The 27,171-nt window shown below is 36.5% G+C and overlaps 2 protein-coding genes across 2 annotated transcripts in view; both read right to left on the bottom strand.

Annotated features, from left to right (window-relative positions):
- Positions 1–16,467, bottom strand: part of LOC133641944 (matrix metalloproteinase-15-like) — a 49,257-nt gene extending 32,790 nt beyond the window's left edge. The window contains exons 1-4 of the mRNA XM_062036089.1: positions 15,972–16,467; positions 7,551–7,699; positions 4,048–4,167; positions 3,672–3,985 (exon numbers count right to left, since the gene is read on the bottom strand). Coding sequence (XP_061892073.1) covers positions 3,672–3,985; positions 4,048–4,167; positions 7,551–7,699; positions 15,972–16,091 — 703 coding nt within the window. The 5' untranslated portion in view covers positions 16,092–16,467. The remainder of the gene's footprint in view (positions 1–3,671; positions 3,986–4,047; positions 4,168–7,550; positions 7,700–15,971) is intronic.
- An 880-nt stretch (positions 16,468–17,347) lies between these two features.
- On the bottom strand, positions 17,348–26,685 carry LOC133642000 (pancreatic secretory granule membrane major glycoprotein GP2-like). The gene is made up of 10 exons (XM_062036196.1): positions 26,497–26,685; positions 24,488–24,539; positions 24,304–24,411; positions 22,398–22,606; positions 22,159–22,316; positions 18,628–18,742; positions 18,443–18,570; positions 18,182–18,374; positions 18,002–18,107; positions 17,348–17,911 (listed from the first exon to the last, which is right to left on the bottom strand). The coding sequence occupies exons 1-10, from the start codon at positions 26,515–26,517 to the stop codon at positions 17,787–17,789; spliced, it is 1,215 nt and encodes a 404-aa protein (XP_061892180.1). The 5' UTR covers positions 26,518–26,685; the 3' UTR covers positions 17,348–17,786.
- Between the last annotated feature and the right edge of the window lie 486 nt (positions 26,686–27,171).

Here is a 27,171-nt window from a genome sequence, read left to right as displayed (position 1 = left end):
GGTTTTTACAAGCGAAGCAAAACTAGCAGAGAGAATAAATACACAAGAATTAAATAAGTGATGAGAAGCAGATGAGCACAGTCTGGAAGACGTGCAGAGACAGGATGTAAAACAAAGGCTATAAGTACTTAAAGAGAAAAACAGGAAATATTGAGACAAAATTAGGGAGAGTCTAGTGGCCAGCAGGAGAATGGGTGAACTAATACAAAAGTACAGTTTGGATAAGAAGTAAATACATACATACATACATACATACTCGGGTTGTACGGTATAGCGATACTAATAAAGTACCACGGTAATAATGAAAATATACTCCCTTTAAAAAATGCCAGTATTTTTTTTCATCCGCATGCTGTGGTGACTTACAGAGCGGCGGAGCATGTTGAGTGTGTCAGCGCGCACAAGAAGAAACAGCGAGTAGAGGAAAAATGGCAAATAAAGACCATTTTACCGGTTAATAAAAAGGGTGCATGAAGCGAAATACGACGGTATTTAGGCTTCAAAACTATCGTTGAAAAGACGCTCTAAACACGGAAGTGCCACACCGCAAGTTCAGCTTTAAAACATGCCTCACCAGAAGTGGCATGATTAAAGTATTTCCACCTTTGCTTCAAACTTAGCTTAACAATTCAATAACATGCAGACAGATCGACAGTATTACCGGAGTCCAAACCGCCAACGTAGTGATGCAAGGGAAATGACTGAATTTTGTAACAAATTGCTACAATTTGTATTTTATCTTTAACAATGTGAGTTTTACCTGCGACATGTCTTATCCGTGTACATTCAGCCATGGTATTATTTTTAGTATTTACTAACAATCGTATTTTCCTTAAAGCACAAACCAAGAGTGGCAACCATAAATCATGAAGCATTTAATACAGTGTCAATAAAGCTTTATATTCTATTCTAATCTAATCCTAGATTACGGCAGGAAATATGTAATATATAAAATTGTAAATTGTTCTTTGAGTGCAACAAGAAAATCCCAATGTGTTTAATGCCTATAAATTCTTATTTTAATCTTGTTTGAGTGCAATAGGAGCCATATGTTTAACGTATCATAAAATTGTTTGTTAAAATTAAGCCAAATAAGATTTTTTTTTGTGGTCCCCTTTATTTTGAAAAGTATCGAAAAGTATTGGAAATACATTTTGGTACCGAGACTGGTACCAAAATTTTGGTACTAGGACAACCCTAATGTAAATGGTAATAAAGTACATGTAACATACATACATACATACATATACATATATACATATACACATACATACGGTATATATATATATTTGGTAAAATTCACACTTAACTAGGGATGATGTTTGATAAGAAATTATCGAGTTCGAGCCCATTATCGAATTCTCCTATCGAACCGATTCCTTATCGATTCTCTTATCGAATCCAGATAGGTTGTTGTATATGGAAAAAAACACAATATTTGGTTTAACAAAAGCTCACTTTTATTTTAAAAGAAAAAAATAAAATAAAATAAGTAAATAAATACTGACTGTTAACCCCCTAAAAAAATAAAATAAATAATTATTGACTGTTGTTAACCAAAGTATATTAAGTGGGATTTTTCAGAAAAACAAATGTATACAGTAACACAAAAACAACCTGTCTCTGTGATCACTATAGGTGAATAGCCATGCCTTGAGGCGTTTTTTCCGGTCCATTATTTTTGCTGCTTGTGTGACATCATAGGAAATGACGTAGCTCAGTCTAATGACTGAGCTACGTCATTTCCTGTGATGTCCCACAGGGCATTTCTTGTGGGACAAGATTCGTTCCCAGGGATTTTAATAAAGAACCAACTCTTTTTCTTTACTATAGTGGCCTCGATAAAGGGGAACCGGTTCTCAAAAAGGGATTCGAGTCCATGGAATCGGTTCTTTTCTTATCGAACGGTTCTTTTCTTATCGAACAACCGGGACAACCGGTTTCGAACATCATCCCTACACTTAACTGATTTTTTAAAAAGTTATTTGCTTATATTCATAGTACAATTTTTGTATAACCATTGTAATGCCCTTTATAACATTTTATTAGCATAAACCAGGGGTGTCAAACCCGTTTTAGATCGGGGGCCACATGGAGAAAAATCTACTCCCAAGTGGGCCGTACTGGTAAAAACACGGCACGATAACTTAAACAATAAAGACAACTTCAAATTGTTTAATTTGTTAAAAAACCGAACAAGCACATTCTAAAAATGTACAAATCATAATGTTGATGGGGTTTTTTTTACACTTACATGTCGCGGTTAATACTATTCTACCTTAATTTGTCGTTATTTTTACTTTCTGAATAAATTATGTGCTAATGTTCATCAGTCAACACATTGGTGTTAATTATCAATCTATCAAGATAAAAAAATTATACCAAAATCAAATTACGGTATGTTATTTATGTAGTCTGCTCATTTTCCTCGACTGGTGCACTAACATCATGTGTTTTTTTTAGGGATGTCCGATAATGGCTTTTTGCCGATATCCGATATTCCGATATTGTCCAACTCTTTAATTACCGATACCAACCGATACGATAAATGCAGTCGTGGAATTAACACATTATTATGCCTAATTTGGACAACCATGTATGGTGAAGATAAGGTACTTTTTAAAAAAATTAAATAAAATAAGATAACTAAATTAAAAACATTTTCTTGAATAAAAAAGAAAGCAAAACAATATAAAAACAGTTACATAGAAACTAGTAATTAATGAAAATGAGTAAAATTAACTGTTAAAGGTTAGTACTATTAGTGGACCAGCAGCACACACAATCATGTGTGCTTACGGACTGTATCCCTTGCAGACTGTATTGATATATATTGATATATAATGTAGGAACCAGAATATTGATAACAGAAAGAAATGGGGGGAGGGAGGTTTTTTGGGTTGGTGCACTAATTGTAAGTGTATCTTGTGTTTTTCATGTTGATTTAATAAAAATAAAAAATAAAAAAAATAAAAAACCGATACAGATAATAAAAAAAACGATACCGATAATTTCCGATATGACATTTTAACGCATTTATCGGCCGATAATATCGGCAGGCCGATATCGGACATCCCTACTTTTTTTGTTTGTTTTTACATATGTAATCTACAAAGATACAAAGAATTGCTATTGCGACATCTAGTGGACACATTTAGAAGAGCAGTTTCTTTCATTCAAGAATTTCAGCTCATTTATATACTTGGCAAACTCATCCCACGGGCCGGATAAAACCCGTGCCGTACGTTTGACACCCCTGGCATAAACGCCATGTGCTTCATGGTGGCGGCTGATGGCGTGATCACAGGATAAAGACGCAGAAGGTCAAATCATTTAATTCTTTACGAAAGGTTAGTGCGAGGCACGTAGCGGCAGCACACTGACTAAAGGCAGCGCTGGCAAGGAGCAGGAGGAGAACCTAAATAGAATCAATTAAAAATAGAAAACAGGTGCCCTGGCAGGAAACTGAGCAGAAAGTGAAGGTGCAGCCAAACAGGAAGTAGAACCAAAATAAGAGCGACAAGAAAAGATAAAATAAAACTGCCTGAGGAGTTTCCAGGCAGTCACTCAACAAACAGGAGGAATAAAGATGAATAGTTTGAATAGGTTTTGTAGTCATTTGTGAGTGATGTGGCCATAGAAGATGTAGGGAAAAAAAACAAGCCGCCTACCTTGAAAGTTTGGACTGTCCAAAGTCCAAGGTTCGTCTGCATCAAAGTGTGTGTCCCCACCCATTCCCGGCCCAGGGTAGAAGGCGTGGGCCAGCGCGCCCCCCTCGCCGTCAAACAAGGACATGTCACCATGGAAACCAGAGGCAAACAACAGCAGGATGTCGGCGAGCTCAGCCCCGCTGCTGTTGCCTTGTGGAGCCGTTAACTTTTGGAAGGTGAGCGGCGTGACCTTTCTCCACACGTCAAAGGCTCGACCGATGGCATCGTGCATCCGCCCTGCTCCCAGGGAGGGCGGGATGTGCTGCTCCAATATGCTGAGGCAGACACACGTGTCATGTTGTATACAATACATCTTGGATGTGTCCGTGAGGCGTACCTGTAGGTGAGGTGGTCCTTGTCCCACCGTTGTCCAGTGAGGGCGTAGCGTCGCCTCCTCGCTGCATCTTCAGTGTCGGCTTTTTTGTCAGGGAGGCCACAGCGAGGTCGACGCATGGCTCTACGCGTACAGCAACGTACATTTTAAATTGACTTTCACATTTGCTACATGTGCTTTTGGTAAAACACAGGTGTGCAAACCTTTTCCAGAACAATTGAAAGGTGGTGGGCCACTTTGATACTTTTTGTACAATAAAGAGGCTAAAAAACAATCTAATGTGGGTCAATATCTGCTGACTTGTGTCAACAAAACATTCTTAGCTTGGTGACATCGACGATAAGGCAATTTAGTGTATTATCAATTCATAGTAGGGATGTCCGATAATGGCTTTTTGCCGATATCCGATATTGTCCAACTCTTTAATTACGGATACTGATATTAACCGATACCGATATCAACCGATACCGATATATAAAGTCGTGGAATTAACACATTATTATGCCTAATTTGGACAACCAGGTAGGGTGAAGATAAGGTCCTTTTTAAAAAATAAAATAAAAGCTGGGCAGGACATAAAAAAAAAAATAAATAAAATAAAATAAAATAAAATAAAATACGATAAATGAATTAAAAACATTTTCTTGAATAAAAAAGAAAGTAAAACAATATAAAAAAAAAGTTACATAGAAACTAGTAATTAATGAAAATGAGTAAAATTAACTGTTAAAGGTTAGTACTATTAGTGGACCAGCAGCACGCACAATCATGTGTGCTTACGGACTGTATCCCTTGCAGACTGTATTGATATATTTTGATATATAATGTAGGAACCAGAATATTAATAACAGAAAGAAACTACCCTTTTGTGTGAATGAGTGTAAAATGGGGAGGGAGGTTGTTTGTTTTTTTATGTTGATTTAATTAAAAAAATAAAATTAGAAAAAAACAAACAAAAAAAAAACAATACCGATAATTAAAAAAAACGATACCGATAATTTCAGATATTACATTTTAAAGCATTTATCGGCCGATAATATAGATTACAATTTTAATTAATTTTTAATTGTATGCCAAACGGCCAATAAAAAAACGTAATCTGTGCTTGAAAAATTGCCCCCCAATGTCACATTTTGAACACCCCGATGTAAGAATTTAAATACTCTGCATTTGAGTTGCAAAAAGGCTGCCGTACATATAGAACTACAACTAGATCGGTGCTCAGTCGAGCAGAGACCTCCACACAGGCCACTCAAACATGCACAATCTGACAGATACCACCTCCTGCGCATGCCTGATTTAATCTTCAAGATTCAACGTATTATTTACATTCAAAAAAATGGTTTTGGTATTCTTGTTCGAACAAACAATCCAACCTACATGAATAACATAACCACTTTAGAAGAGGGACATATGATTTCAGTTTGATGTGGTCATGATTCTGAGGTTGGACTGTTCATTTGACTCAAACTGTAAAAGCGAAACCTCGATTTATGAACTCTTAAGTGTCTTTTCTAGTCGTGCTAGCTCAATGAGTTTTAAAAAAAAAGGACAAGCAATGTGTGGATTGAACATTTAAGAGGTATCCACAGCGTTGTCGACCGTGCATTTCTCCTGCTCACTCTCCCTGCCAAGAAGATTAACCAACAAGGTCAAGTGGATTTTATTTTTTCCATTCCTAATCTTTGTGGCGATCTGGCTGTTAAATTTAAGGAGTTTTGTGACTTCAAACTGTGAGTGCACCACAGGGCTAGTGACCGTGTGTGTGTGTTGACTTTGCTATTAAATACAAAGTTGATCCATCACCCATTTATCATGTTTGTTTGATACATAGTACTGTATAGTACGTTATAGTGTGTTGAAAGTGTACAAACTTTTATTAAAACATGGACTTTTGTCGAGGCTGGAACCTATTTTTCATGTGTACATTGTTTCGAATGGGGAATATATTTTTGTATTTACGAACCCTGTTCAAGAAACCATTAAGTGCATAAATTGAGGTTCCAATATGTGTGTGTATGTATATGGAGGTCCATCATTTTATATATATATATATATATATATATATATATATATATATATATATATAGTCATTTTCATGACTATTTACATTGTAGATTGTCACTGAAGGCATTCAAAGTATGAATGAACACATGTGGAGTTATGTACTTAAACAAAAGTGAAATAACTGAAAACATGTTTTATATTTTTGTTTCTTCAAAATAGCCACCCTTTGCTCTGATTACTGCTTTGCACACTCTTGGCATTCTCTCGATGAGCTTCAAGAGGTAGTCACCTGAAATGGTTTTGATGCCTTCAGTGACAATCTACAAGGTAAATAGTCTTGAAAATAAAGAAAACGCATTGAAATGAGAAGGTGTGTCCAAACTTTTGGCCTGTACTGTCTAATATGGATTTTATTTGTTTTATAAGCCACAGCAGTAAAAAGGTCATTAAAACAATAAAACTAGAGGTTATCTAAGACCTTTACAGAGTCCTGTTTATTAGAACGCCCTAATGCAAATCAATATTTGTTTTATTATCAAGTTAATGTTTAAGTGGACATATGATGATTTAACATGATTATATGTATTGGATGCAGGGCCGGCCCGTGGCATAGGCCGTATAGGCAAATGCTAAGGGCGCCGTCCATCAGGGGGCGCCACGCCAGTGCCACCAATGTTGGAGAAAAAAAAAAAAGAAAAAAAAGTTGGTACTATTATTTCTAAATACAAAAAATAATCCCACGTTAATTAAAATGCAAAGTAAAGCCTATTTAATAGAAATATTATTTGTTACAACATTACGCCCCCCCCTCCCCCCGCACGGTGCACCCCCTCCATTCCCGTATCATGACTCTTTTTGGACGTCACCACATCAAAAAATCAACACCAGATGTCAAAACGGCCAAAACTGTCAGGTGCCCAGGGAAGAAAAAAAGAGAAAAGAATGTAACATTAGGTAATTACAGTACTCCCACCTTATATTCCTCAGGGACATTTGTATTAGATCTTTTAAGCAGGTGTTTTTTGTTTACATTGTTATTGCCTTCTGGTTAGCTAATGTTTGACCTGCAGGTAATAGTCACTTTTCCACCCCTTTATATATTAGGTGTAGTTGTAAGCCTAGTTGTTAAAGTGCACATCATTAATGTTAATTAAGCAATATTACATGAGAGGGAATGCTGTTTTTTAATTTGAGCACTGCTGTGATTCGGTTAAAGGTAATCATAACATAACATTCTCATATAATATGTTAATTTGCTTTCTTTAAGTAAAAAAAAAGGTCAAAGACAAAGCTATTCGGTTTCCTGTGAGTATATACACTTCACTGCCGATGTGGGGGGGCGCCACCTAAAATCTTGCCTAGGGCGCCAGATTGGTTAGGGCCAGGCCTGATTGGATGTGCGTTGGTGTAAACGGTAAATAGATTTTTCTCCACAATCCCATTTTCAACCCTCTTTGGAAGTACCTGCAAAACGGTTAGTTTGGGGAAGTTGAGCTTACCTGATGGTGGCAGCGTCCGTCTTCCCAGTCACCTCCAAGCCGTAGAAACGCTGCATGTCACTGACAGCTTGGGACAGGATCTGAGCGGACTGCATGGTGGACATCTGTCTGCTGGCCTGAGACAGGTAGCCAAACTGACGTAGCCATGCCTGCAGGAGGTAGGTGAAAGGTCACGAGAAATCAGCTGTAGCAATCAGAACATGGTATGGTTTTGGGGCTTCTGTGCTCATCCAGGAACACAACCATTGTCTAACAACTGGGGAAATATCTGAGGAGGAAAAAAAGAGAAAGCTGATTGAAACCAGATGGCTTCTAATAATATTAGCACATTCCTGACCCTTTCTTTGCAAAAACAGCCAAGATGAGGAGAAGGCTGTAAACAGATGTTAAGGAAAACAATTAAAACATTACATCAGTCTTTAATGACTGCGCCAAAAACACTGAAATCTGCTGTTCACGGCCATCAAGATGTGTCTAAGGTGCACTGACACAAAGACTCCAATAGTTAAACTGCAAAAAGTCAGTGTTCAAAAACAAGGAAAAAAAATACAAAAGTTAGGGGCATTTTACTTGAACTAAGCAAAATGATCTGCCAATAGAACAAGAGAAATTGGCTTGTCAAGACTTTCCAAAACAAATAAAATTAGCTAACCTCAATGAACCCAAATATACCTTAAAATAAGTATATTCTCACTAATAACAAGTGCACTTTTCTTGGTAGAAAAAAACAAATATGAGACCTTTTTTCTCAATATGCTGAAAAATATTCTTAAATGAAGTAAATGCCAGTGCCATTATCTTGACATAATGATATGCGCTCCAAATTTTTATTTATTGTAATTTTGAAGAATTCATCTGAATGTGCATGAAGTATTTCTGTTCAAAATTGTTTGAAATGTCATATGATAAATGTTTAAATATTAACTGTCAGTTTACTGTGCCGTGCCAACTGTACTACTATATGAGTACGTATGTTCTATTGTTTCTTTGAAAATAAAAACAGCAAAGTCCATTTGGCTGTCATCTGTTTTAATTATGAGACACAATTGTGTCAAAGTCATGATTTTTTATTTCATGCTTGAAATGAGAAATTATTATTTTGAAAAAGCAGTTTTATACTCGTGAGTGTTGATGACGCAGCTTTGCAACAGTTGATATTCTAGTTTCAAGCATGTTTTACTCAATATAGGTCATCAAATCTCAGCAACAAGCTGGAATATTTTACTGAGATCATTTATCAATCAATCAATCAATGTTTATTTATATAGCCCTAAATCACAAGTGTCTCAAAGGGCTGCATAAGCCACAACGACATCCTCGGTACAGAGCCCACATACTATTTAGGACCAAAACACTTAAAACAAGTAAAACACTCAAACATAAAATCTGCTTAGTGAGAAGAAGTATCTTATCAGACAGAAAATAAGCAAATATCACCCTTATTTGAGATATTCAATCTTACTTAGATTTCAGTTTTTGCAGTGTGCTCCTGACTTGAAGCCTCAGCGTGACTCAAAAACAACAAAGCAGGCGCCCTCAACACAGCAGGGTCACGAGACTCCTACTTTAATGCACAGCATGCAGCACACACCCATAAAAGTGCACAGAAGACAATAAAACATCCATTTCTGCATAAATAGGCAAGTTCATGCCAACTAATTGTCAGAATGGGCAAGAAAATGTTCAACTTTTTGATGAGGCTTAAATTACGATATTAAGTAAACTGTGTTTCACCAAATGATGTTCATTAACAACAATTATTTCTCATCATCATTTCTGGGTGTTTTTGTAAAACAACACTCTTAAAAGTGTAAGGAACAAAACATACAATGAAACAGAATTATAACATGAAAAGATTTTTTAAAAACAACTACAATGGAGTTAAAGAGCGAAAAACGAAACAATAAATTAAAAAAAACAAAAACAGAAATCATGGTTGCCTAAAGGCCTACTGAAAGCCACTACTACCGACCACGCAGTCTGATAGTTTATATATCAATGATGAAATCTTAACATTGCAACACATGCCAATACGGCCGGGTTAACTTATAAAGTGACATTTTAAAATTCCCGGGAAATATCCGGCTGAAACATCGCGGTATGATGACGTATGCGCGTGACGTCACGAGGTCAAGGGAAGTGTTTGGACCCATACAAATACCTCTGTTTTCTTCGACAAAATTCCACAGTATTCTGGACATCTGTGTTGGTGAATCTTTTGCAATTTGTTTAATGGACAATGGAGGCTGCAAAGAAGAACGTTGTAGGTGCGATCGGTGTATTAGCGGCTGGCTGTAGCAACACCAACACCAGGAGGTTGTGTTGTGTTTTGAGCAGGATAGCAGACGCACTACGGTGAGTACAGCTTTGGCTTCCAAACATTTGATCGCTTGCCCGTACGTGCGTGTCGATATGTGCATGTCACGTACGTAACATTGGGGAAATATATGTTTCCTGCCGACTCTGATGGCGACCGGGGTGTCGTCAAAAGCGTACAACGCCCGCCGCCGCATCTAAGTTAGCTTCCATTTTTTTTAGCTTCGCCAAGCTGAAAATTATTAACTGTGTATTTACATGTTCATGGTTTAATAGTATTGTTGATCTTCTGTCTATCCTTCCAGTCAGGGTTTTTTTAAAATTTAGTTTCTATCTGCATTTGAGACTGATGCTATCACGATAGCCCCGTAGCTAAGTTAGCTTCTATTTTTTTAGCTTCGCCAAGCTGAAAATTATTAACCGTGTATTTACATGTTCAGTCACTGTGAATGTCCATTTCGCGTTCTCGACTCTCATTTTCAAGAGGATATAGTATCTGAGGTGGTTTAAAATACAAATCTGTGATCCACAATAGAAAAAGGAGAGAGTGTGGAATCCAATGAGCCAGCTTGTACCTAAGTTACGGTCAGAGCGAAAAAAAGATACACCCCGCACTACACTGTAGTCCTTCAGTCTAAAGTTCTTCATCCACGAATCTTTCATCTTTTCGCTCAAATTAATGGGGTAATCGTCGCTTTCTCGGTCCGAATGTCTCTCGCTCCATTGTAAACAAAGCGGAATTGTGAGGAATCCTTTGTCTTGTGACGTCACGCTACTTCCGGTAGGGGCAAGGGTTGTTTTTATCAGATACCAAAAGTTGCGATCTTTATCGTCGTTGTTCTATACCAGGGGTCACCAACGCGGTGCCCGCGGGCACCAGGTAGCCCTTAAGGACTAGATGAGTAGCCCGCCGGCCTGTTCTAAAAATAGCTCAAATAGCAGCACTTACCAGTGAGCTGCCTCTATTTTTAAAATGTTATTTATTTACTAGCTAGCTGGTCTCGCTTTACCCGACATTTTTAATTCTAAGAGAGACAAAACTCAAATAGAATTTGAAAATCCAAGAAAATATTTTAAAGACTTGGTCTTCACTTGTTTAAATAAATTCATTAATTTTTTTTACTTTGCTTCTTATAACTTTCAGAAAGACAATTTTAGAGAAAAAATACAACCTTAAAAATGATTGTAGGATTTTTAAACACATATACTGTACCTTTTTACCTTTTGAATTCATTCCTCTTCTTTCCTGACAATTTAAATCAATGTTCAAGTAAAAAAAAAATGTTTTTTATTGTAAAGAATAATAAATACATTTTAATTTAATTCTTCATTTTAGCTTCTTTTTTTTCGACGAAGAATATTTGTGAAATATTTCTTCAAACTTATGATTAAAATTCAAAAAAATTATTCTGGCAAATCTAGAAAATCTGTAGAATCAAATTTAAATCTTATTTCAAAGTCTTTTGAATTTCTTTTAAAATTTTTGTTCTGGAAAATATAGAAGTAATAATGATTTGTCTTTGTTAGAAATATAGTTTGGTCCAATTTGTTATATATTCTAACAAAGTGTGGATTGGATTTTAACCTATTTAAAACATGTCATCAAAATTCTAAAATTAATCTTAATCAGGAAAAATTACCAATGATGTTCCATAAATTCTTTTTTAAAATTTTTCTCTTCTTTTTTTCGGTTGAATTTAGAATTTTAAAGAGTCGAAATTGAAGATGAACTATGTTTCAAAATTTAATTGTCATTTTTTTGGGGTTTTCTCTTCTTTTAAACCGTTCAATTAAGTGTAGATATCATTAATTATTAATAATATCATAGAGTTAAAGGTAAATTGAGCAAATTGGCTATTTCTGGCAATTTATTTAAGTGTGTATCAAACTGGTAGCCCTTCGCATTAATCAGTACCCAAGAAGTAGCTCTTGGTTTCAAAAAGGTTGGTGACCCCTGTTCTATACTAAATCCTTTCAGCAAAAATATGGCAATATCGCGAAATGATCAAGTATGACACATAGAATGGATCTGCCATTCCCGTTTAAATAAAAAAAATTCATTTCAGTAGGCCTTTAAACCTGCACAGCCTCTCTTATTTTGATATCATTACAAGATTTTTGTGTTGGAGGCGTTACGGCTGCAGCTATTGAATATTTTAGTATTCGGATATTCTACTGAAAAATCATTTAATTGGATTAACCAATACACACATTTTTGTTTGGCAATTATACGAATACAGAAATGTTAACACATTTTAAAATAAATCACTCACTTGCATTTTTACAGCCAGTTCCCTCAACTATCATAATTACACTACTAGATGATCATTTGATTGTGAAATTTCATTTTGATCTCAAAACCAGAAGTAGCGTATGTTTCCAAAATAATAATAAACATTTGTTTCTAAAACTCAAGATTTCGCGTCAATATCGCTGTATTGTGTACATCCAGGATGAAAACCGACGCATCCCATCCAATCTGATGGAGTTTGAGAAGTGCTGCAAAGAGGAATGGACAGGGAGGAAAGAGAGAAACTGCCCAAAGATGGGTGTGCAAAGCTTGTGGCATATTCAAAAAGACTTGAGGCTGCAATTGCTGCCAAAGGTCAACAAAGTATAGAGCGGAGGTGTCAAAGTCATTTTCACTGAGGGCCACATCGCAGTTATGTTTGGCCACAGAGGGCCGCTTCTAAGAGTGAATACTACTACTACACAATTTTTTAATGCATTTTAAACTAAAATGTAAAAAAAAAAATATCGTAAATTGCAATAATTTCACTTCAAATTTTAATGTGTATTACTGTAAATGGAAAAACAGTAGTGCTGTTTTTATGGTTAAAAAAAGGCAGCTCAGTTGACAGATTTGTACTGTAAAATTTACATTTGTTTTTTAACTGTAAATAAAAAACACTGCAATTTTACTGTAAAATTTTGGCACCTGAGCTGTCAGTTTATTTCTATTTTTTTTACCGCATATCAACAAGTGTAGATTTTTCGGTGTATTATTGTAAATGCCAAAACGGCACCACAGTTTATAACTGTAAAAAAAAGTAGGGTTTTTTTCATTAAGAGAAAAATGATGTAAAAACTACAGTAAATGTCACAATTTTACCATGAAATCTATTGCTACTTTTACATTGCACAATTAGATGGATAACTTGCTTTGAAATCATTATTAGTATTTATTTCTATTTAAAAAATGGTTTGAATGTTTAATATATTTTGGCACAATTAGACAATATTTAAGTTAACATAATTTGCGATTACATGGAGTACATATATATTTTTTCCCCCAAAATAGAAAGAAAGAATATATTTAGGAAAAAAAGTTACACTACTTTATTGATACATATTTCCAGGCTTTCGAGGGCCAAATAAAATGACGTGGCGGGCCACATCTGGCCCCCGGGTCTTGAGTTTGACACCCGTGGTATAGAGCAAAGGCTGTGAACGCTTTATTTTTTAATAAATTAGCAAAATAAAAAAATTCACAATGTCATTATTGGGAATCTAGAGGACAAAAATGAAGGTATTTCACTATGGAATAAGGCTGTAACGTAACAAAATTATGAAAACCAACGCATCCCATCCAATCTGATGGAGTTTGAGAAGTGCTGCAAAGAGGAATGGACAGGGAGGAAGGAGAGAAACTGCCCAAAGATGGGTGTGCAAAGCTTGTGGCATCATATTCAAAAAGACTTGAGGCTGCAATTGCTGCCAAAGGTCAACAAAGTATAGAGCGGAGGTGTCAAAGTCATTTTCACTGAGGGCCACCTCGCAGTTATGTTTGGCCACAGAGGGCCGCTTCTAAGAGTGAATACTACTACTACACAATTTTTTAATGCATTTTAAACTAAAATGTAAATAAAAAATATGGTAAATTGCAATAATTTCACTTGAAATTTTAATGTGTATTACTGTAAATGGAAAAACAGTAGTGCTGTTTTTATGGTTAAAAAAGGCAGCTCAGTTGACAGAATTGTACTGTAAAATTTACATTTGTTTTTTAACTGTAAATAAAAAAGACTGCAATTTTACTGTAAAATTTTGGCACCTGAGCTGTCAGTTTATTTCTATTTCTTTACCGCAAATCAACAAGTGTAGATTTTTCGGTGTATTATTGTAAATGCCAAAACGGCACCACAGTTTATTACTGTAAAAAAAAGTAGGGTTTTTTTCATTAAGAGAAAAATTATGTAAAAACTACAGTAAATGTCACAATTTTACCATAAAATCTATTGCTACTTTTACATTGCACAATTAGATGGATAACTTGCTTTGAAATCATTATTAGTATTTATTTCTATTCAAAAAATGGTTTGAATGTTTAATATATTTTGGCACAATTAGACAATATTTAAGTTAACATAATTTGCGATTACATGGAGTACATATATATGTTTTCCCCCAAAATAGAAAGAAAGAATATATTTATGAAGAAAAGTTACACTACTTTATTGATACATATTTCCAGGCTTTCGAGGGCCAAATAAAATGACGTGGCGGGCCAAATCTGGCCCCCGGGTCTTGAGTTTGACACCCGTGGTATAGAGCAAAGGCTGTGAACGCTTTATTTTTAATAAATTAGCAAAATAAAAAATTTCACAATGTCATTATTGGGAATCTCAGAGGACAAAAATTAAGGTATTTCACTATGGAATAAGGCTGTAACGTAACAACATTATGAAAACCAACGCATCCCATCCAATCTGATGGAGTTTGAGAAGTGCTGCAAAGAGGAATGGACAGGGAGGAAGGAGAGAAACTGCCCAAAGATGGGTGTGCAAAACTTGTGGCATCATATTCAAAAAGACTTGAGGCTGCAATTGCTGCCAAAGGTCAACAAAGTATAGAGCGGAGGTGTCAAAGTCATTTTCACTGAGGGCCACCTCGCAGTTATGTTTGGCCACAGAGGGCCGCTTCTAAGAGTGAATACTACTACTACACAATTTTTTAATGCATTTTAAACTAAAATGTAAAAAAAAAAATATGGTAAATTGCAATAATTTCACTTCAAATTTTAATGTGTATTACTGTAAATGGAAAAACAGTAGTGCTGTTTTTATGGTTAAAAAAGGCAGCTCAGTTGACAGAATTGTACTGTAAAATTTACATTTGTTTTTTAACTGTAAATAAAAAACACTGCAATTTTACTGTAAAATTTTGGCACCTGAGCTGTCAGTTTATTTCTATTTTTTTTTACCGCAAATCAACAAGTGTAGATTTTTCGGTGTATTATTGTAAACGCCAAAACGGCACCACAGTTTATTACTGTAAAAAAAAAGTGGGGTTTTTTTCATTAAGAGAAAAATGATGTAAAAACTACAGTAAATGTCACAATTTTACCATGAAATCTATTGCTACTTTTACATTGCACAATTAGATGGATAACTTCCTTTGAAATCATTATTAGTATTTATTTCTATTTAAAAAAATGGTTTGAATGTTTAATACATTTTGGCACAATTAGACAATATTTAAGTTAACATAATTTGCGATTACATGGAGTACATATATATTTTTTCCCTCAAAATAGAAAGAAAGAACATATTTAGGAAAAAAAGTTACACTACTTTATTGATACATTTCCAGGCTTTCGAGGGCCAAATAAAATGAAGTGGCGGGCCACATCTGGCCCCCGGGTCTTGAGTTTGACACCCGTGGTATAGAGCAAAGGCTGTGAACGCTTTATTTTTTAATAAATTAGCAAAATAAAAAATTTCACAATGTCATTCTTGGGAATCTAGAGGACAAAAATGAAGGTATTTCACTATGGAATAAGGCTGTAACGTGACAAAATGTGGCAAAAGTAAAGCGCTGTGAATACTTTCCGGATGCACTCATTAATTCGAATCAAGGTCAATTGGCAATGGAAACGTGGACATTACTTTGGGTAACATTTTTTTATTTTTTTTATTTCTATTTACTGTTTTAATTGGTTTTACCCTTTAAAATCGTTTTTAATCATATTTATTTTTTGTTTTTATTCAGTCATTGGTGGAGCTAAGGGTATTTTAATATTGTTTTTAATATTGTTGTGCAGCACTTTGGAAACATTTTTGTTTAAATGTGCTATATAAATAAAGTGGATTGGATTGGATTTACCTCTGCATTGAAGCCCTCCTCCGCGGGGACATCTGCTGCGTAGCTGCCAAGGACCATAATCATCACAAAGACCGAAGTGATCCGGATTTGAGTCCAGGGTTCTTGCTTTGACATCATCATCGATCAGTGGAGGAAACAAAGGAATGATTCTCCAGCAAGGCAGGGATTGTGGCGGGGACACAAAAGTGCAGCTCGTCTCCTTACATGAAAACCCAAGCAACTGGCCCCTAAAGAAAAGAGAAGATAGTTTAAAAATCCATAGCTTAGCTCCACGTCAAAACGCCGCCTTAGTCCACAAGTTCTCCACCACGAAGACGTCCACTTTCTGCACACAAAAAAAGTCAACTTGAAAGTTTAATCGGCAAAAAAGAATGCAAAAGTAATCCTTAAAGGTCTGCATTGAAGTTTCATGTCCTCCATAGAAGTAATAAACAGAAGATCGCCATAAAACAGACGAAGAGGTCGTCAAATAGTTCCGAGGTTGAGGGTCCTCCCCTCTAACAAGTTGGGGGTGGGTAAGTCGACCGACAGCAGTACCAGTATCAATGTCGACATCAGTATTTTCCGTTTTCTAGACTGTACTCCATCCATTTTCTACCGCTTGTCCCTTTACTCATTTTTATACATTTGTCTAGCTTTTGTTACATTGAGTTATTTTGCACCATTCATTTTTTAACGCTCAAAAGAATTGCATTTAATATTGTCAAATGGGTCACGAGTTGGTTTAAACAAAAATATTTCAGTAAAATATTGATGCCGTTTAATTCGGATTAAAAGTAGTCATTTTAACATTTGTAAGCAACGCTGAGCATGCATTTAGTTATTGGATGGACGCCAATGTTTTCAGTATCGCCCACCGCTGTGAAAGCCTTCCCCTCTATCAGACCAGTAGAGCGAAAGGACACAGCGCCCTCTGCTGCATTTTAAAAAGCACTACAGCTGTATGGATCATTTACATTAGGGGACAACAGATATGCTTGCCTTTACAGTTACTGTGAATTAAGCTTTTTTGTCCCCAACATGACTCGTTAAAATATATCTCCTAACAATGCAAACAAATTAATCTTAAAACTTAAATATATTTCAGCATGTGCGTTTACATCAGCGGTCCCCAAACTACGGATACAGCCGGCCAGCGTCCAAAATCTGACCCGCAGGAAGTCCCAAGTTAAATTTTTTTTTTTTAATTTGTAATTTCTAATCCATTTTCTACCGCTCGTTACTCAGTGTCTCCTAGCCGCTCAGGCAAATCATAGTCTAAAAATGCATTTTCCCATAGACAACGTGAAATCACGCTCGCGCCGCATCAAGTGCGTGTTCTTTCAGTCAATTAGTGCGCGAGGAATATATGCACACCAAATTTTTTTAACCCAATGTTTGGGGACCCCTGGTTTACATCATACACCACAGGAGTTAATTTAGATAAAATGATAAATAATACATTTAGATATAACTAAATAAAAACACAATTTGACCCTCATATTTTTTTTATTGCATTTGTAAAAACATCCTTGAGAAGGCAACTTGAAAATTGTCTCAAATAATGCACCCAAGTGTATTTACAAAGACAAAAACGGTCTGTTGGATATCCAAAAATTAACAAATTTCAGGCTTCAATGAGACCAACAATCAGAAGTTGAAGTCAATGGTTGTCTGCTTCCCTTCTTACCATCTAAATGAATGTCATACAATTAAAAAACAATTTTTTTGGACAATTGTCATCCCACAGTGTTTGCCATGTTAGCCCTGCTTGTTCTGACAATAACATAGCAGGGATAATAGCACGGTTGACTTTTTTTTTTTTTATTGAAGTCTTCAGGGCTGCACAGTTTGTGCAGCATGCTTCCTACTGCCAGCTCTTGCCACAGCGATGAAAAGGGTAAGGAGGAAGCCCACGGTCCAGACACCTGCTACTGGCAGTACAACTGTCGTCAAGACACCTGAGGATAGAAAAAAACCAAAAACACTGTACAGTAGCAGAATGTGTCATTCACACAATATCAGCCAGCAATGGGTGATAATTGGCTTACTGGATAGAGGTTTGCCTGATATTTGAGTTTTGATGGGCCCGTATGATATAAGCGCCTGGGGAGGGTCTGCTCGCACGGCTTCCCTCTTAGTGATGGAATTACAGTTCTGTAAAGAAAGCGAAGCACCTCTTAATAAAAAGTGTGTACATGCTGCAGTAGCGAGGAGGACTATGAGCTCACAGGTGTGCAGGACTTCCTGTCATCCGGGTCACAGAGCTGCACAGTGCAGTGCAGGTAGAACTCGTGGGGCTCGGTCGTGAAGCGAAACATTTCAAAGCTGTAGTGAAGGGTGGAGCTCTGCCCGTTCGTGTCAGAGTGTTGGAAATGTTCCTCGCTCAGATTGTGGAAGGACACAGTATTGTCATTCACGCACCTGCACACAGATGACACAAGTCATGCACAAAATATCTACTTTTAAGGTGAAGGTTGCTATGTTCGAACCCGTTCAAAAGCAGGCTGTGGTCCAATCCCTCAGAATCATTGGCTTGGTGACTCTGTGTGGCCCAACAGTCGTTGATGCGAAGAAGAAAGAAGTCTGCAGGCTCTGTCACAGTCACCTCCACAAACACCTGAAAAGAATGAAAAGTGGGAAAACAGCGCGAGAAAATAATAATTTAACTCCGTACCTTATCTCCCAGCTCAATGGTGGGTGCACTGGTGAAGGCTTGAGTGTAGCTCTGATCGGTGTACAGACTCATCTGTATGATCGCCTCCAGCTCATCCACACGTACCATCGCCTCACTGGGTCACCAAAACAGGCCATGAGCAAAATATCACTGCAGGTCCAAAGTGGGCAAAGTAGGGCTAGCATACGTATTGGATCGCTACCAGATTGATGAGATCTACATTTTTTAGGTTAATTTTCACAGATTTGTTTGTTAGTTAAAGTTAAGTTAAAGTTAAAGTACCAATGATTGTCACACACACACAAGGTGTGACGAAATTATTCTCTGCATTTTTGTCGTTATATATTATTTATAAAGACAGGGACTAAGCCTTTGGACACAGGAGGACTTCGGAGGCAAAAAGCCAAATGACTTCAATAACAACCAATAGTTTTTGCTTTTGTTTACTGATTCTGCACCATTGTCTTTGTGATATAGTATGTAATAAGAAAACTTTAAAGTGTTACATTGCCTTACTGCTAAGTAGTTCAAATATGTACTTTTTGCTAAATATTGTTATACAATGATCTTGAAGAAAGTAAATTAAAAGTATTGGCAATAAAAGGCCCTGTATTTAATCTATAAAATAATTGGTTGTTCATTACCAATTTATATCTTAAAGAAGGCTCCAAACAGGGGGAATGTTTGCGGCTTTTCCCTTGGTCCAATTGCGTGGTGCTTTGGGCGTCTACGCTGATCAGAAGAGGTTACAGAGCGAACACAGTTGTTGGCACACAAACCGGAAGGAGACAAGATTGTGAGAATGTGCTACAAATATAAGGCTTGTAAAGTGAGGAAACAAAAGCTGAGGCGCTTTGTGTCCAATCTTTAGTAAAGACTAGCAAAAAGTGTTTAGTTATGCACTTTAATTCATATTTCATTATGTTTCACTGTAAATAGTTGGAAATTTACAGATTAAACCTTTTTGTAGCAATCTATTCAATGTTGAACATATACATTAAATAAAGCCATTTACATACCGTATAAAACAATATATTTAATTTTTTGGTAGAATATGAAACTCATGCAAAAACAAACATTTTTGCCATTTGGGAACTGAGAAAGCAGGTTATTTTTCCATAAGCCGAGCTAAGAGAACTAGCTCCCCTAAAAGAGCTGAAATTACTTGTAAAGTCTTGGTACAGGGGGAAATACGCTCCAACTGACAAGTAGCATACCAGAAAATCCTTACAGTCTCCATGGTCTCATACAGAACATCCAGTGTGACAGTGGTGATTATATCATCTCCATGACAACTAAACCATCTGAATCCACTGACAACAAATGAGGACCAAAAATAGATTGCAGAGGACAGTAAGGTCTGCAGAAAGGATTGGCCCTCTTAGGACTTGTACACTGCACAAACAATGCAGGCTGGTCAGATCCTCTGGCTCAACCCACGGAAACAACATTTTCCAATTGCTTCCCTCTGGGAGACATCCATAATGTTTCCTACTTCCTGTCAAGATAGGCCTCCAAGTCTAATAAGTACACTGATGCAAACAAGGTTTCTCAGACAACCCTAACTGTACATTAACCTGGGGTCCATTATCTAATGTTAACATTAAATTAAACCCAATTACACAAAATGCAAAACTGAAAACGGTATACTAATCCCATAAAAAAAACAGTGCCTGCAAACCAAAATGGCAGACTCCCTATGCGTGTAACAGCATAGCATGAGTTGGACAAAACAAGCTACCTGTACACTCTCTTATGTGTTAGAGAGCAAGGACCAAACGCCAAATCTAAAAAATAAAAATCTGTGGTGGTCTAAATTTACTTGTGGCGGGCTATGACAAAAGGAATGTATGATAAGTATTGGTGTCACGACACATTATTTTCTCTATTGGGCGATATCGATATTAATCAGATACCATCAGGAATTATACATACTTTCATTATATTGTAGTGTGGCATGTTAGAAATCGCTTGATCAAGTGAAATTACTTATTACTACTAATTAAACAGAACAGTAGACATAAAAACACTAGTGATGCATGGATCGATACTGAAAGATTGATACCAGATATTTATGCTGTAATATCGATTGTCAAATCAAAATATCAATAGTTTGATATTTTATTTAATGGAGATAATTTAGCAATAACATGAACACAGTGTAAAAAAGTAACGAAACTTGTGAATGAGGCAATGTTGGATGCGTTTGTTGAGTGCTAATTTACATGTTCAGTATTATCACGTTAACATGTTCATGTAACTCAGCCCAGCTCAAGGAGTGCAGCAGGGTATAGTTAAAACAACTTTACAGACAAGTTTTCCAATATCTATATTCACTGTGGAGAGTGGAAGTGGCACGAAATATTTTATTCCTAGGGGTGGGGGTCGCAACAGAAAATATTTGAGAAGCACTGAAAGGTGAATGTATTTTTATGCTAATGGTAGTTCGGAATACTTTTTTTTTTTTTTTTTTAAATGATATCATTTTACCCAATTCCTTTTTTATGGTTTGAGACACCATTTTTTGTACTTAGTATGATTTTGTCCTGTTTTAGCTTGACTATATAGTTACTTAGGCCATTACCTCAATATACTTCAGAATATGAAATACCAGAGTTGTATTATTTATGCTGTGAGCCATGTTATTTGAAATACTCAAAAAAATAAAAATTTTTAGCAGACATCTTAGGTAAGTTTGCACAAAGTATCGTATCGGATCAGAATCTCAAATACTAACCTAAATTTTACTCTATCGGAAAGAAAATCAGTGGTATTGCACATCACTAAAAACACTGACCTATACACCTTAGGACTTATGTATTTACCGGTAGGTTGAAGTGGTAATTGATTTTGGCGACACCTAGTGGTCATTAAGTTAAGCGCACGACTCATTACGCAGTAAGCTGAATGATGCAGACAGGTTTATTAATGGATACTTTCTAATATGCTTCTGCCTTGGAGACTTTGTAGCTGCAAGTAATATGCAGCTATAATTATTTTATGTTCATAATCGTTTTATCCAATTAAATTTTGTTCAGTTAAGGACACATACTACATACTGTGTGCTTGGCTGTTGTGTAGCTGTTAGCTCCTAGTAGCCTATAGCCTACAAAGTTCACTTTTTGTCATTTACTTTACTAAAATGAAAGATCAGACCAACCTTGTGTGCTTATTGGAAGACATTTAGATGTTGACTGGCTGTCCAGCTTTGCACAGTTGAACAGGACTACATGTATCAAAGATAAGATTTTAGATGTAAGATGATTTTAGATAGTTTTTTGCTGATATCAAACCAATATTAACATCGGATCGGGAGCTAAGGAAGTGAACATTGAGTTAGGCACATTTGTTTTCTATTATACACAGGCCTGCAAGTAAAATAGTGTTAAAAAGGGCGATTTGATTAAACTAATTTCTGTGTACCACTAAGCTGCTGGTGATGGAAGCCGTTTTTTCTTGAGATTTCAGTGTTATTAGTAGTGAGCAACAAGGCTAAAATCAGACAGAAAAATCAAATAAAAGTGACTTTACCTAATAATGGGGTTGACTGGGAAAGGCAAGCTGACTGTTCTGACTAATGGGAAGATACAGATGAATTCCAGCTTAAGGACTGGATCCCTGATGATATTTCCTGCGGCCCGAGGCTCTGTTTGAAGACTCAGGGTATATATGACATGAGTGAAGTTTTTCTATGAAGCAGAAAAATTAATCAAATGATCGTAATGCTTTGATGTATTACGCATGGATGTTAGGACCTACTGCCGACTCACCTCAAGTGGCTTTCCGCCGCAGTCCATATATTGATCTTTGGATACCTTGACCACGAAGTACGGAACGTTGCCGATGACTTCCCTGTGTGCTTTGCACTCTCTGTTGGGCAGGTGCAAAGCCTCGACAGGCGCATTGTAATGCAAGAAGAAAGCTTCCGTTGCTCTGAGTCCCATGTAGTCTTTAGTGCACAAGACTTTGAGGTGTGCATCTGTAAAAAAACAAAAATTCAAATAAAATCATTTAAGATCTGACAATCCGGTGTTCTGAAAAAAATTTGCTGCTTCATAAAAAAAAATGCAACCAGTTGAATAATCTGATAGTTAGCAACATGCAGCAAGTAATGGACAGATTTTGATGACATTTTCAGAAAATGTCTAAAATAGGTCCTGGAACAAGTGCTTTTGTTATTTATTATTTTCATATATGAGCTTGTCAAAATACTTATTGACATTCACTCCGTCACCATAAAGTATAGACAAACAACCAGCCATGCATTTTAGGTTAATCAATACCATTTTTGTTTTGGTTAATTTCCTGGTATGTAAAAAAAAAATGCTAAAAAATGACCACAATATATTGCAATATATTTTTAACCTTAATATGGTTATTGTTTCAATTAAAGTTTACTTGTGTAGCCCTTGATCACAAAAAATACCTAAGTGTTTGTCTATTGTGAGCAAACTGTGGGGCTGAATTTCCCCCAGGGATCAATAAAGTACTTTCTAGTCTATTCTATTCTATTCTATTCTAAATGTCTCAAAGGGCTGCACAAGCCACAACGACATCCTCAGTTCAGATCCCACATCGGGGCAAGAGGGGACCTTTAGCGTTGATGCGCATGCTCAGAAGCGTTGGGTGGCAAATTTTTATGGGTAGCACATTTTCTCAGAACACTGGGTAACAGGAGTTTATTGCAGTGTGTTTATTAGCAGAAAAAAAACAAGACATGAGAACCAATTCACTTGAAAATTAACAATTTTTCCCAAAAAAATATAGCTCAGACAAAAGTAACTAACCAACAAAATGTCCACTGCAGAGGATGTTGGCTTTCAAATATGCTTGGCAAATAAATACCTGCACTTTGTTAAGTGTGCAAAAGCATGTTTAAACAGCTCTAATTATATTGTGGAAGCTGCAAACAGACGTATCCCAACACAGGGTCGTTTACAAAAAAAACAAAAAAAAAATGGATGCAGCGGTCACTTTTTATATATTTTGGGTATTAGGATTTGCTAAAACCAGTCCAATGTAGATCACTATATGTACTAGGCCAGGGGTGTCGAACACTGTTACAGGGCCACATCGCAGTTACGGCTGCCCTAAGAGGGCCGCTTGTAACCGTATATAAATGTATAAGAATTCATCTCATATTATAAAATTAATTGCTGTACATTTGATTAGATTTGTACTACAAACAGTAACAAAAAATTGATTTTTCAGTAAAAAAAACAAACTGGCAGCTGAGTCGCCACAACTTCACCGTAAAATTGACAGTTTTTTTTTTTTTTTTTTTTTTTTTTTTTTTTAAATGGAAAAACGCTACTAGTTGGGGTTTTTTTTACTGTAAAATCCACTGCATGCAATACATGTATTTCTGTCACAATGAAAACATTACATTGAGTAAATGATAAAATGCTTATTGACTCATTAGTACAGGGCTCTCCCGGGCCGTTTTAAATGATGTGACGGGCCAAATTTGGCCCCCAGGCCTTGAGCTTGACAACTGTGTACTAGACAATCCAAAAATCCCCGTTTATTTTTGTTATAAAATAGTTTAGAATAAAATCTGAGCTACCGGCAGAATATGGCACCAGGGCCGCACTTTGGACACCCCTTGTGTAAATGGAATATTCATTTTACACAGTGAAAAATAAAGATGGCAGATTAAAAAAAAAGCAAGCCAACCTTTGTTACAGTGGTTATCATAAAATCCTTCCACACACTTGCAGCTGTTCCTGTCTTCAGAGAGGATACATTTCTCTGGATCGGTACAAAAGTCGACATCGCAGACTCCTGCTCAACACAACAGCACAGTCGTTAAACACTTTCATGTGACATTTACTCAACGTTTTTTTGGTTTTGTTTTTACCTGTAACTTGGCGGTGTGCGAAGCCAAGCAGGAGCAGGAGGAAGACCCTCAGCTGGTGCGAAAGAAGATATTTCCACTTAATTGTGTGAATGCGCCAAAGCATTCACACATGGTTTTCTAAACCAAAATTCATCTATTTAACATTCAACTTCTCCAGATTTTGCCACGCTCTACCTTCCACATTTTTCACCCGATTCAAACCGTTCCAACTTCAAACTGTTCAGTGTATTCAGGAATCACAGGCTGTCCCTTGACAAATTCAAAAAATTCCCAGATTTCCAGGTTTTCCGGGACATTTTTCCCCATTCAAAATGAATTGGCCATTTTTCAACCTATTTCAAAACATTCTACCTTCAACACACTCCACCATTCTGGGAATTCAAACTATCATTTTTCCAAGTTCAAAAAAATGTCAGGTTTTTCCAGAATTTCTGCTTTTCCAAAGACCTATTTCCACCCTTTTTTCTGGCGACTACTCCTCCCACATTTGTCAACCCACTTCAACCGTTCCACCGTCAAAACATTCCTCTTAATTAGGACAAAAAACAAAGTTGTTTTTTGAACTGGAAAAATTCCCGGTTTTACCGAAATTCCAGGAATTCCATACTGGAGTGTCCGCCCTGAGATCGGTAGGTTGTGAGCTCAGACACCGGCCGAGTCATACCAAAGACTATAAAAATGGGACCCACTACCTCCCTGCTTGGCACTCAACATCAAGGGTTGGAATTGGGGGTTAAATCACCAAAAATGATTCCCGGGCGCGGCCACCGCTGCTGCTCACTGCTCCCCTCCCAGGGGGTGATCAAGGGTGATGGGTTAAATGCAGAGAATAATTTCACCTAGGTGTGTGTGTGACAATCATTGGCAATTAACTTTAACTCAATACCATTTCTCAACCGATTTGAAAAATTCCAATACCAACCATTTCAACTCATTAAGACCATTCAAGTTTTTTACCATTTCCAAAAATTTCCAATTTAAAAAAAAAAATCCCATTGAATTAAGTGGGACATTCTTCAAAGTTCCACAATTCTCACATTTTTCATCCGATTCAAACCGTTCCAACTTCAAAATTGTCAGCGTGTTCAGGAATTGTGTGCTCTACTTCAACAATTCTAAAAAAAAAAAACGGATTTCCCATAATTCCTTCTTTTTTTTTTGGCATTTTCCCCATTCAAAATGAATTGGCCATTTTTCAAACGTCCACAATTCCCACATTCTTCAACCCATTCCACCTTCAACTCATCCTGGACATTCAAACTACCATTATTCCACATTCAACAACTTTCCAGAAATTCCCGTTTTTTGGTAACCTATTTCCAACCCTTCTTAAGTTCGACTACTCCTTTCACATTCTTCAACCCATTCCACCTCTAACACATTCCACCATTCTGGAAATTCAAACTACCCTTTTTCTGAGTTCAAAAAAAATTCCAGATTTTCCCGAAATTCCCTAACGCCATTTACTATTTCAACATTTCTTGACCGATTTAAACAAGCGTAACACCAACCAATTCAGCTCATTTAGGACATTCATATAATCATTTTCAAAAAATTCTGCTTTTCCAAAATTCCCACATTTCCAGGAAGTTGCCATTAAAATGAATGGGACATTTTTCCCCAAGTTGCACAATTCCCACATTTTTCAACCTATTCAAACCATTCCAACATCAACACATTCCACTCATCCTGGACATTCAAACTAACACTTTCCCAAGTTCCAAATTAAATTCCGGTTTTCCTGGAATTTCAAACTTTTCAACATTCAAACCATTCTTACATTCATGCTACATTCTGTCAGCATTTCAGTTCAACTTCAGCATTGGAGCATTATTTACACGCAATTTCTCCAGGAATGGCCTCATTTAGTTCTCATCATGCTCGTTAAGTGCCATATATCCATTTTCTACCGCTTGTCCCTTTTTGGAGTCGCGGGGGGGTGCTGGCTAAGTGGAGTTAAGCTAAACAGGCTAGCTAGCAAAACACCAAAGCGACACACTCAAACTCACCTTATTGTCGTTTAAAGTCATTTCTGTGTTACCTTTTCCCACCTAAAAACATATATTGTGTAGTTTTAAAGCTCTTGTTTGCGGTGAAACAGGCCGACTGCTTGCTTAGCGGGCGTTTGTATCACCCGACGCCTTTCGATTAAAAACACCTGCGGTCGGCGATGGCGGGTAAACATGGTCGAATCAGCCTCACTGGCACTTTTATAGCCCGCCTCCTTTTTCTGTCCTCGCCCTGGTTAGGTTTATCGAAGAAAAAAAATCAAAGTTACACAAAAATTATTTTCTCCCGTAAATATTGTTTGAAATTGATGGATAGATTATTTTAAAAAATAACAATAATAGTAAAAACGGAGCGAACACAATTGCTATTACTTTGGTGTAATTGATGTAATTTCAATTTCCACCGTTAGATGTCGCTCTTTACTTCGATTGATTCAGCTGTGAATCCGTTCATTTTTTTAAATGTTTTTTTTTTATTAATTTTTGTTTATTTTTTTTATTGAACAGCAAACTTGCATTTATAATTCACACAAAAGTCAAGGCACTTTCAACATGAAGGAAAGAAAACAAAAGCAAATACAGATATGAAATATGAAAAGGGCTACCTAAATCATGTTTTTAACAAAGATATCAATTTAAGGGCTTTTGTACTCTTAATCTTTCTCCAAGTTGTGA

Source organism: Entelurus aequoreus, linkage group LG24 (assembly GCF_033978785.1).
Source record: "Entelurus aequoreus isolate RoL-2023_Sb linkage group LG24, RoL_Eaeq_v1.1, whole genome shotgun sequence".
Taxonomy (NCBI): Eukaryota; Metazoa; Chordata; class Actinopteri; order Syngnathiformes; family Syngnathidae; genus Entelurus; species Entelurus aequoreus.
This window is presented reverse-complemented; position numbering and strand designations above follow the sequence as displayed.